At 44.7% G+C, this 11,961-nt stretch overlaps 2 protein-coding genes across 2 annotated transcripts in view; one reads left to right on the top strand and one right to left on the bottom strand.

The window, feature by feature from the left end:
• The window catches only part of T265_09983 (hypothetical protein), a gene marked incomplete at both ends in the record, with an annotated part of 12,113 nt that extends 2,627 nt beyond the window's left edge, over window positions 1–9,486 (bottom strand). Inside the window, 5 exons of the mRNA XM_009176220.1 lie at window positions 929–1,029; window positions 1,981–2,203; window positions 4,979–5,079; window positions 7,602–7,842; window positions 9,352–9,486. Of these exons, the coding sequence (XP_009174484.1) occupies window positions 929–1,029; window positions 1,981–2,203; window positions 4,979–5,079; window positions 7,602–7,842; window positions 9,352–9,486 (801 nt within the window). The remainder of the gene's footprint in view (window positions 1–928; window positions 1,030–1,980; window positions 2,204–4,978; window positions 5,080–7,601; window positions 7,843–9,351) is intronic.
• T265_09984 (hypothetical protein) lies at window positions 9,044–9,235 on the top strand (the record flags this gene model as incomplete). The annotated part of the gene is made up of 1 exon (XM_009176221.1): window positions 9,044–9,235. The coding sequence occupies one exon, from the start codon at window positions 9,044–9,046 to the stop codon at window positions 9,233–9,235; it is 192 nt and encodes a 63-aa protein (XP_009174485.1).
• Window positions 9,487–11,961: the final 2,475 nt, after the last annotated feature.

Below are 11,961 nucleotides of genomic sequence, written 5' to 3'. Positions count from 1 at the left end.
CGCGCGCATATGAAACGAAGTCAATCGAGCCCCACAAGGCTCCATGGGTAATCACGGAACACGTGTAGCAGCTACACTGCAGAGAAGATACGTCCTGCCCGCGTCCGGAACTCCACTCAGGAACTCTCAACAGTTGTTCTCACTTTTCGGCTTATTCTACTTTTCGCATTGTATATCTGTCTATATTTATCAAGGCGTACCTGTTGTGTTGGTAAAACGGACATTTGTTAATGCTTGTCACCTGATAAGCAACCTAATTACCTTGCAGTCAGATCACTAACAGACCACTTGAACTGAACACTATATCGAACTCCGTGTTCTCCTGGCTATAAACCCGGATGTGATTTTAGGCCGGTGATTGATTGAGGTTTATTAGCTCTTCAGGGACACCCTAGCTAATAGGATTATCCACAGTGAGTCCTGGCCCATACATAATCAGACGTAATTTGAAAACCCGTGAAGACTATGTATTACCTTCTAATGTCTATTGAGAAGAACATGATTCGTCCACCCAGGCGCTTCCACATTTTAAAGTCAGTATTTATCCAGTCCCTCTGAACCGACTTCTTCGGGGATGCGCCTTTGCTTCGTGGAAGCACTTCCGTTACGATAAGGCAGTGGAAAGGATCTCCTCAGTAGCAGACCACATGTGATAGTTCATTCGAGTGCAAAGTAAAACATCACTCACAGCCGAAAATAAGCTTCCCCGATCATGTCAACGGAAGAACCGTTGCCCAACAGCAATGCCGCCTTTCAAGGACGACCCAGAACCGGGATTGTTCGTTTTCGACCTAGTATATACGTCACTTCGGAGTGGCCAAGAGACGAATAACCCTTCTTCCGTCACTACGAAAGAGAGCTTGTTTTAATGAATTAAAAAAACGCTTACGAGAACGTTTACAAGGTCATGAAATCACAACTGACTCACAAACATCTTAATCAGTGAATTCAGTTCCTGTTCGCTTCGCGTTTTCTCAGGCAAAGCCGGATTTGGTTGTGTGGTTGCAAACTTCATTTTCGGCGTCCAAACTGCGTTGCAGATCAAGAAAATGGAGATGTGCAGTCTGGGAAAGCAACTTTACAAATCGGAGTACTCAGCAAAATATGCAGACATGGTGGTGGGATCACTGATTGCGGAATGCAATTCCACAAAGTACAAAGGCGGGGTAAGCAAAAAAATGGGGGAATCATCATGAGGTGAAGTTATATTCAGAGCTCATTTTTTTCTGGGTTTCGATCGAAAACACTCCAGTGAAACAGAGAATTGGATTTCGAATAATCTATGCAACAGAAAAAAGACAGGACTCACCGGTTTTCATACCGTTTTCCGCTGAAATCATTTCATTCATAGTGTGGTGTAACTAGCTGCCGTGTGCAATACATAAATTATTTTGATACATGTATAGTTAACATTCAGCTGGATTAATAGTAACTGTGAGTCTCCCGTGAAAACCAAATCGATTTGCAGATGAGTGTATTTCTCGAAAATAGTCTAATTTGGGTTCAAGTGGAACATAAGGTTGACGGAAACTCGGGGACTGCGCCTAACTGATAAGCCCCAAGAAGGGCGAAACCAGTATTTAGCAACCTTGTGAGTAGTTTCCTTTATGGAACTGTGAATACTTGATGCGGTATTGTTCACGGACTGGAGCACAACATGCATGATATGCATCCCGGGCAAAGTGATCCGACATCAAGGTTGTGGAAATGATCTGAAGACAGTCCAACAAGTAAATGAGATAGGAATCAACGCACACTGCTCACTCACCATAAAAGAAGGGCGAACCAGTATTTAGCAACCTTGTGAGTAGTTTCCTTTATGGAACTGTGAATACTTGATGCGGTATTGTTCACGGACTGGAGCACAACATGCATGATATGCATCCCGGGCAAAGTGATCCGACATCAAGGTTGTGGAAATGATCTGAAGACAGTCCAACAAGTAAATGAGATAGGAATCAACGCACACTGCTCACTCACCATAATCCAGACCATCGATTTGCTTATCGGTCAGTTTTAGGGACCGAATGGCTGCCAGACCATTTTGCAGTTGCTGGACCACTGATGGGAGTGTGATTTTCAGTGGATCGAAGAAAAGCAGAGCGAATGCCGCAACTGCACCGTCATCGTCTTGCGCAAAGCCGGAAAATTCAAAGTTACACTCGGTCCCTTGGACCTTGGAAATCCGCATGATCTGCGTCAGCTGTTGACAGAGGGAGACAATGGATGAAACAAAGTTGATTACCAGTGTAGTCCGAAGCGACAATGAGACAGGTTTGCACTGAGATGAACGTCGGGACTTAGTTCTAAAAATAGTTATATGTGAATATCCAGAGCGGAAGATGTACTGCTAGCCAAATCGAGTAAACCGTCATCTGAGCGTAAAAAATCGGTACAGTCATAGTTATTGACATTTTGACAGAGCACTCCCTCAAAATCGAACTGCTTCCAGTTTCTTTGCCCCCTCGGTCCAGTTCCAAAGCTATGATCTAAAATTGCTGGTGTTCTCTGGTGTGGTATTTCACAAGGAAATTTGCACATGATGTCAAAGCACTAATAAAAAGGTGTCAGTGCCTTCCTTGGAAATGCACAAATGCTGTCTCGTCCGGTTATAAAAGAAGTAAGCAGCTGACCATTAAAAGACCCGAGTATTCGTACGGGTTTCCTGTTACCAGTTGCCTCATTGAATAAAGCGAAAATGGGCACCAAAATTAATCCGCTCACTCTTCATTCTGGCTAATCCCAGATGTCTTCTGTGTTCAAACCCTGCTCTGGATCTGAAGGCTGTTCCTAGAATAATCTCCTCACCGATCGGCCCTGCTTTTCACAAACGCATAATTCCTACAATGTCGATAAAATCGACCTGATTTTATGGCGAATCGTGCCCGAGGATCTGAACAGCTTACGATTGGAAGCTAAGGATTGGATTCTGTTTGGCGACCAATGTTGAAAGACCAAGACACGATTCAGCCCATCTCAGTAAACGGAACAAGGTCAGGGCCACTGATTCAACCTTGAACTAATTGCGCGGTTGTTGAGGTAGCATGATTCCTCCCACCCTAGCGGGGTATTTTGCTCACACATGCAATTCACACTGGAAAGGTAAGCTCGCAAGTTCTATTTCTCGATGGAGTTACTTAACTGGGAACTCCCCGTCACAGACAAGGGGTTCAACTTAATTCCAGGTGGGGCACTCGTCAAAAACAAATTGGTAAGTGAGTAAGTCGAGTTTCGCTAAGTTTGGTTCCCAGTGGAGTATAAGGTTGATGGAAACTCGGGGACTGCGCCTACCTGATGAGCCCCAAGAAGGGCGAGACCGGTCGTGGGCTATCGAAGAGTTTTCAGTAACCTTTTGAGTAGTTTCCTTTATTATAATAAACTGCGACATGCCGAATATCCTACCAGCTAAAACATGGGCTGGTCTTTGTGCAACACACTCACTTGAAGAATATCATAACCGAGAGACTCAGTTGAGTCTCTCATGAAAACCAAATTGATATGCAAATGGAAATATTCATCAAAGCCACGTAATTCGCATAATTTCAGTCATTTTGAATTCCGAACGAAAGTTAGTATCTTTCAGTCATAAGGCTGACGGAAACTCGGGGACTGCGCCTACCTGATGAGCCCCAAGAAGGGCGAAACCGGTCGTGGGCTGTCGAGGAGTTTTTAGCAACCTTGTGAGTAGTTATCTTTCAGTCATGTTCACTCTGTCCATTCTGGTTCTCCTTTGCCACCGACGTAACGATGGGGAGAATTTGGGAAGGCCAACACTGTCCTCCATGGCCAAAGATATGTTTGTTCTGTTGAATAAACTGGCCACCATCATACCATCTTTCGGCAAGCTACTTGCACCTCTAAATTGGAAAATCCCGCTCTGAGGGGATTGTGTTTCTGATGAAGTCACCGCGGTGTCGAAAGACACTTCGAAATCCACCAGGCTGCAGTGACGAATGCAGTGTCATGGTTTCTGCAATGAAGTTGTGGAAACTATCCGTCCGCATTAACTTCGGTGGCTCTGTCATTTGCTGCGCATGCGGCAACAGTATATCGAAATGGCGGCTAACCGACCTCAGCAGTATTTTTGTGTTCTCGGTTTCTTCCCAATTTGTCCGATTTGATGATTCAAAGTACCAATATCTCGGAATGCTTTCGGTAAGCTATTATCAAGTCCCCTCGCAATTGACTCTCCTCGCTTTTCAACATGGGGCTCCAACTATGACTTTGTAGTTGTACGGCAATAAAGCATCAATCTGGACTCTGTTATTGCTGTGGTTACAAGACTGACATGTAAATATTTGCACAGTTTTACGCCTGCCCTTAGTCATTTGATGCATCCGCACATCAGGCCAGATGGTAACAAAATACTTCAGTGTTACATTTCTGGTCAGTATATGGCGATTGTCACCCGGAGAGTTGCTGGGTTGGCTTCATCATTAAAACGGCAATGTTTGGTTCGCTTTGGTGAGAATACGGGACTGCGGTTTCCCACTCTACATGACATCACTCTGCACGCTTTCCTCTGCCAGTTTTTACTATCTACGGAAATCCCCAAAGTGATGTGTTGTGCTGATTTCAGCTGTTCACCGAATGAGCTGCTGTGTTGGTAAGGGATATAAGGCAAACCCCAGTTGACCTCAAAAATAGTTACTGATTGTGGGGCACTCAATCACTAGTGCACTACCCACCTAGACGTCAATTTTGGTCAGAACTACGTGGAATCAACAATTAGTAGCCTCTCCCCAAGGCTGTGTTAAGAGGTTCACTTGGCTTTAGGACCACACCGGGGTAAATTCACTGTTATTTAGGACAAGACATTCGGAAGAGTTGCGAAAGAGCTACTTCAAACATATCGTTCAGTGTTCAGTTCAACTAATTTCATTTACAATAAATATGTTTTCAGGATTTTGTGACGGAAGCTCATTGAATCAAAACGTATTAGCGGAAATTAGATGACGAAACGGTTCGCATGTCTTACCTGATGTGAAACTTCCGCTTTGGTTGACTGATATAATTCCGATCCGGCAACGGGCAACTCACTCCAATCATCACGGTTCAGTTTCAATTTTAACAGAGCGACTATGCGGAAAAGAACCATGAGATTGTACAGCACAAGATTTGATCAGAAAGACCAGATTTAAGTAGTAAACTGTTCAGGCGTAGTACCGTTTGGGGCATTGCTGAAATTCGAAGGAACGAAAATAGAGCCGAAAAACCTAGGAATGATCCGATCCACAGGTTGAACATGCTACAAACGACCAACCGAAAATTCCGGTGACAGTGGTTGACCCAGTACAGTCTTACGAAAAATAGGATTACTCACGGTCACGTGAGCACCCATCAAAGGTTGGTGAGACTAACATTAAGATGTGCACTTACTTTTCATTTGTTTGACTTCATTATCTGCAGGTGATTGAGCCGTATAGAAAATATATAGACATGGAATGAACATGGCAACTCATTTTGTTTACGTAGTAGTAGTAATGTGTGGTGAGCATGAAAAATCGGTTGTAAGCACTCAACCACCAATCGATTTCGGGTCACGCAGATTGTATCCCGTGGTATATGCTGTTGAGTGTTTTTTCCAGCAACGATTTTTCAGCCAAAAGACCTATATACTATTTCTTTATCACCATGCCAGTGGTTTTGTTGCTGCGGTCACACTAGGCAGTAGTCCGGTAGGCTTTCTCCACCAAATGTTTCGAAATAAGAGTGTGATGAGCCAGAGGTTTTGAAATGGTTTGCTTCCCGGCGAAGCTGCTGCCTATCGTGCTCATCACCAAAAATCTAAACCAGGTCCTTTTAAACTCGGGTGAAAGAACGTGTGCGAGGGCATCATTGAGCAATTCAGGTTGCAATACAATGCTGCAGTCTTGATATATGTCTCAGGGCGATAGGTAAAAGAGATGTTTTCCAACTTGGCAGACAATCTGAACCAAATTTGCGACGCTACACTGCTACACTTTATACGGAAATGCTCTCTTTATTTGACTAGAAAAGGAAAACGCATTTATGTCAAACCAAAGTCAGATTCATACGTTTGCTTACGAAAACAGCCACTGCTATTTGAAACCTAAGCAGGCATTCACGGTATTGTGGTGGAACCGTGTGACGAAAAAATACAATTAGCCTGCAAACGTGAAAGTGACCGCTGAGTGCCTTCGGAAATTTAACCCAGTGGTGCATGTTTAACTTCAGAAAATATGCAAGACCTCAGTATGACACTGTCTCTCTCTCCCCATTAATGAATAAGCAACATGGCACCTGGACTGTCATACGGATGGACAATCGTTACAGAATCGGAAAGGGGTAACCACTGAAGACCTAACTAGTACCGTTCTCGTGTACACAGTGTACAGCCAGGCGAACGCCAATATGGTGTACATATGTGTGTGTGTTATCGCTTGAATGCATTTCGGGTGTCCGAGCAAACAAAACGAGCAGTTCAAATACATGGCCGCAATCGAATATTTGTCGGTGTGAGGATACCAGTGTAACGGTGGATTCTACTGATGATGCGTGCGAGTAGTATGTTTTCTCGTAACTCTGCCTCGCGTCTCTTGAAAAGTGAGATCTATTACGGAATTTGTGGAGTCGCATTTTCTTGCGTTTGAGTAACAGTCATTGAATATCCAGGAAAGTTCAGGAATACGTGTTCAAGGAGAAGATGGATATTCAACTTTTTGCATGAGCTTTTGCATATGGGAGTTCTGCTCCCCTATCCAATAGTCTGTAACTGTTCAGCTGGTGTTTCTCTAATAAACAACTCCGCAGCGAAGGCCTTCCTCCTTTCACCAGGATCACCCAATTTTCGTGAGGAAATCGACCTCAAGGAATGTGCGTATCCAATCCGTTGTGACTCTCCTAAGTCCCAAATAGCGAGTGTGTGAGGAGCCCTTCGAATGGATGACTGATTCACTGGTGTGTGGCTGAGTCCAATCGAGCAGTCCGAATGTTCATTTTCAAATCGCATCCAATTGTTTGGATCCGGATATCAGTTACGTACGAAAACAAACCTGGGGTTGCAAATCACCTGAGATTGACTGCTTCATTTGCAAGCATCAAAACGCAACTTCTCTTTCGTCAACTTGCTCAGATGTTAGTCTCTACCAGAGCTTTCTTGAAACCCTCGTATGGGACACTTATCTGAACCAGCAAATGTTATCAGCGCGCCTGGGGAGCTACTCTGACGTACACGCTAGGTTGACTTTAACTGTGCGCTTCGATGGATCTATATGAAGCTCTGTCTTATAATATCTGTTGTAAACAACGTGTATGTTCTCTTAATGGTGCGAATATTGCAGTTACTAAACTGGAAAAATTACTATAAGTTCCTGTTATATCTGACCACTGTCTACCGCTCCAGTGCCGGAAGAAAACTCACCGATATGGAACACAAAATATGCGTGCAGGTGTGACACACACTTACAAGGGACCTCACACTATTTGACTATCCATCTTGAGGTAACCTAGATCAAAGCCTCAGGTTTCAGTCAACTTATTTGATCTCTTGACGGCTTGGTGGGCTCAAAATTAAACAATTCAAATGACCACTTCATGAAAAATTGCGAAATTGGAGGCTACAAAAGTACGAAACATACGTTCTAATGTCACCCTTGTCCCTTCAATCCTCTTTCCAAAAATCCGTTCATCCATCACGCCCATTAGAGTGTTGAATGTCTCAGGCTTGCGCAAATGAGGACAGTGTATCAGTTTGTGGGAAGAAGAGTACAGAACCACCGAGAAATGCAATTTGTTTGCCATTTCGTTAAGAAAGCGTCCGGAACAGACTATGCCTGTTGAGCACAGTTGGGACCATTTCGACTGAATGGATTGTTTGATCTGCGGAACGGGAAGAACAAAACGTTTGTAAATTTATGTGCGAGAACGCTCAATGTGGACGCTCCAAAGACTGATCTCTATCACAAACGCATCACATCGATCAGACTACTTTGTATTTGAAAGAGGAACCGGTTTTCGAGACTCGAAAAAAATTTAACTGTAGCGCACACACAAACGCTGATAAATGTGTCATGTCCAACTATCCCTTTGGTTTCGAGAGCGTTCTTGTCAACGTGTTTGCAGGCTTGAAGGCCACTGTAATCCCGCGTAACCGTAGATGTCGTGCAGTCATTCCCACGACGTTTCTGTTCTTGTTGTGCGGGCGAATCAGCTCAGTGGTGGTCTCTTAAGCACCTCCATAGGAAATGGCTCAGAAAGTCTCGTAGTTTTATTCTTTTTTCTTCGCCTCAGTTGTTTTGCAATGCCTCTTGATCCGCTTGAATAGGGTTCCAACCCAGCTCCGTTTGTGGCAGTTCGGATGGCTGGTGTAGTAGTTCACAATCTGGTGTGTATACATGTCTTTCTTGTATATTTCAGTTTGCAGTTGACCGTTTTTTTCCCCGTGATGAGCACATCTAGGAACGCCAATTTGTTGTTCTCCTTCGTTTCCATTGTCGAGTGGGTGTCGCGAAACACGTTTTTCAGCAGTTCACTTGCTCGTGACAGTTCATTTTTCTTTACAATTGCAAGTGTGTCTTGATGTTTGGGCAGAAAGCAGAGACTTAAATGAGATTCTCCACTAGATCTGCCGTTACTAGAGGAGGCGAGACAAACTGAGACACTGGCTTTCCAAGAACTTCCTCCACTTGCTTGATAGAAGTGTGTGGCACTACCCAATGGTAAGTGATAACCAGCAGTACCAGAATCGAGCCATTTGGCAAGGTGATTATTATGAAGACCAGCTCCGAAAGTAACGGGACTACATAAAAACCAATGGAATAACCGTTTTCATTGAGACAGATTTCCTCGGTTGTTCTTCACTCGTCCTTGACAGATGAGTTGTATTCTTAGTATCACTTTTTTGACCCGCTTGTACGCGACAGTGATCAACAGAACAGCTGGCTAGCACGCTCGTTGAATTTTTTGGTTTGGTCAAGCGCACCAGGCGATTAGGCGGCAATCCAGACCGTTTTTCACGGTAATAAGAAGGCATTAAGGGACTGCGCTGCACGACAGTAACCATACCAAGATACGAACATGAATGATTGTTGAGACGCAACAGTCAGAAGAATCCGGCACGCTCCGTTGGATTACCGGTGATGTGCGTGCCATTCATGATAGACATCATGATTTCCGGCTTGCGTTTGCTTGCTTATGTCGGCAAAATTTCCTCAATGTAGAGCTAGATCTTCACACACCAAGCCACGAAGAATTTAAACAGTACCTTAAATAGGGAATGAATGCGCCACCACTTAATATATATGGTAGTTAGCAATGTTCAATCACGATAATATGAAAAGTGAATGCGTTTTTCCCGAATGATTTTTACTCACACTAGCATTTACTCACCGCATCACATACACCCCCTACTTGTCCGGCGAAAATTGCCGAATAAGGGCCACCAAACACTGCGTTGTTTGTAGCTGCGGTCACATTTTCAATCTTGATGTCATAAGTAATCCCTGTTAATATAAGGCATTTCATTTAGTTGAAATCGAAACAACGAAATGATACATAAATCAATGAAGCTCAAAGGATTTTTTTGTTGAAGGCTGTTTAACTGAAGGCCATTTGCGACCTTGCTCGTGTCGGCCTTGGGACATACCAGTACATGTCTGTTGTTTGTTGAAGTTCTAACCCAGGTGCTGGGTGTGCTGTCCAGGTACAGTGTTACTGCACTGAAAGTTATACCGAAAACTAGATCGGAAGGCGATTTGTTGGACAACCTTAATACGCGATTCACTGTAGAAGTATCTAAGCTGTTGTTAGAATGATCAATGACAACACCAGCTAATATAATCGTCGTAAACTGTAAGCCGGTGTTCATAAACTCCCAGTGAACAAGGGCTAACGAAGGAACATTTAGAGGCAAAGAAACCCGAGAAAGCGCTCTCACTCCCTCAGCTTGTTTCGTGGCGAAGCTGGTCAGCGTATCTAGAAGTTTGGGCTGAGCGCGATCGAAAGCAGACGCAAATCGATCAGCTCGCGACCACTGTCACCGCAATGGAGCGGACTAATACGTCAGGCAAGTCCCGATCGGTTTCACGTAAACCGAACTCTCCATCTCGGAATCCTAACCGATTTTGCTGTTACCATACAAAATTCAAAGACAAGGCTCTACGTTGCACACCTCCTTGTGTTTACGTCTCCCCTGAAAAGGGAAACTCACTGGCCAGTCAGTAGTGGCGACAGCTGCCACTGGCCAGTCACCTAGTCGCCTTTACTACGTTACGGATAGAACCACCGGAATGCGGTTCCTCGTCGACACCGGTGCAGAACTTAGCGTCATTCCTGTCGGAAACTCGAAACGCTACGCTTCTAACCCACTAACGACACTACAGGCGGCTAACGGCATTTGCATAGCTACATTCGGTCATAAATCACTGACGCTTGACCTGGGTCTTCGCCGTTCATTCCCCTGGATCTTCACTGTCGCCGACGTGCACGTCTCAATCATCGGTGCGGACTTCCTGACCAACTTCTCCCTGGCCGTCGACATCAAGCGGCAAAAGCTTCTGGATTCTTTAACGTCGCTTTCCGTCTCATCAATTCAGACTGACACCTCGTCATACCCGCTTGGTATTCACGTCGCCCGCATTTCAAACATTCCGGTTTTCGAGGATTTATTCAAAAAGTTTCCCATTTTGCCTAAGTCGTCCTTTTCGGTCTCCAGTGCGCCACATCAAGCCGAGTACCACATAACGACCACTGGTTCTCCAGTTCACCCTCGCTCTCGACGACTAAACCCTGAGAAGCTGCGAATCGCCAAAGCAGATTTAGACCACATGCTGCAACTCGGAATCATTCGGCCTTCAAATTCATGTCGGGCTTCTGCTCTACATTTGGTTCCCAAGAAATCCACTGGCGACTGGCAACCGTGCGGTGGCTATCGAGCACCCAATTGTCATACAGTATCTGACCGCTACCCAATACCGCATATCCACGACTTTGCACTGCAATTACAGGGCAAGACTGTTTTCTCCAAAATCGACCTCGTCCGAGCGCATTACCATATACCGGTTGCCCCTAACGACATTCCCAAAACAGCGATTACTACACCCTTTGGTCTATTCGAATTCACACGCATGCCCTTTGGTCTTCGGAACGCCGCTCAAACGTTCCAACGCTTCATAGACCAGGTACTGCGTGGTCTAGAGCACGTTTTCGCTTACATTGACGATGTGTTGGTGGCAAGCAAAACGATCGAAGAACACAAATTAAACTTACAAGCCGTCTTCGAACGTTTCCAACAATATGGTATCACTATCAATCCAGATAAGTGTGATTTCTCAACAGACCAGCTTGACTTCCTCGGCCATCGTATTAACTCCGAAGGAGTCCGGCCGCTGCCAGATAAAACCACTGCTATTTTGGACTACCCCTTACCTCAATCAACTCGAAGACTTCGTCGATTTTTGGGTATGGTCAAATATTACGGCAGATTCATTCCACGCTGCTCAGAGCTCCTCGCGCCGCTAGCCGACCTGCTAAAAGCTAACAACAAATGTTTGCAATTCACTGACCAATCTATCATTGCTTTTAACGCTATTACAACCTCTCCTTCGAAAGCCACCACCCTGGGTCATTTGAACCCCAGTTCTGATTTCCACCTCATACTAAAAATGGAGGCATCACAGACCGCTGTTGGTGCGATCCTTCAGCAGGTAGTCAACGACAACACTCAAACACTCTGCTTCTTTTCTGGCAAACTGCAACCTGCACAAACCCATTATAGCACCTTTCGAAGAGAGCTCCTAGCGATCTACTTAGCCGACAAACATTACCGATACATACTCGAAGGAAGGAAATTCACCATCTATACGGACCATAAACCCCTGGTTTTCGCCCTGAAAACATCTTAAGACAAACACTCACCGAGAGAGGACCGACATTTGGATTTCATTGCGCAGTTTACTACAGACATACGTTACATTTAAAGTTCAGATAACGTCGTTGCAG

Source organism: Opisthorchis viverrini, assembly GCF_000715545.1.
Source record: "Opisthorchis viverrini unplaced genomic scaffold opera_v5_328, whole genome shotgun sequence".
Classification (NCBI taxonomy): domain Eukaryota; kingdom Metazoa; phylum Platyhelminthes; class Trematoda; order Opisthorchiida; family Opisthorchiidae; genus Opisthorchis; species Opisthorchis viverrini.
The sequence above is the reverse complement of the archived record's forward strand: the minus strand, read 5'-3'. Positions and strand labels throughout refer to the sequence as shown.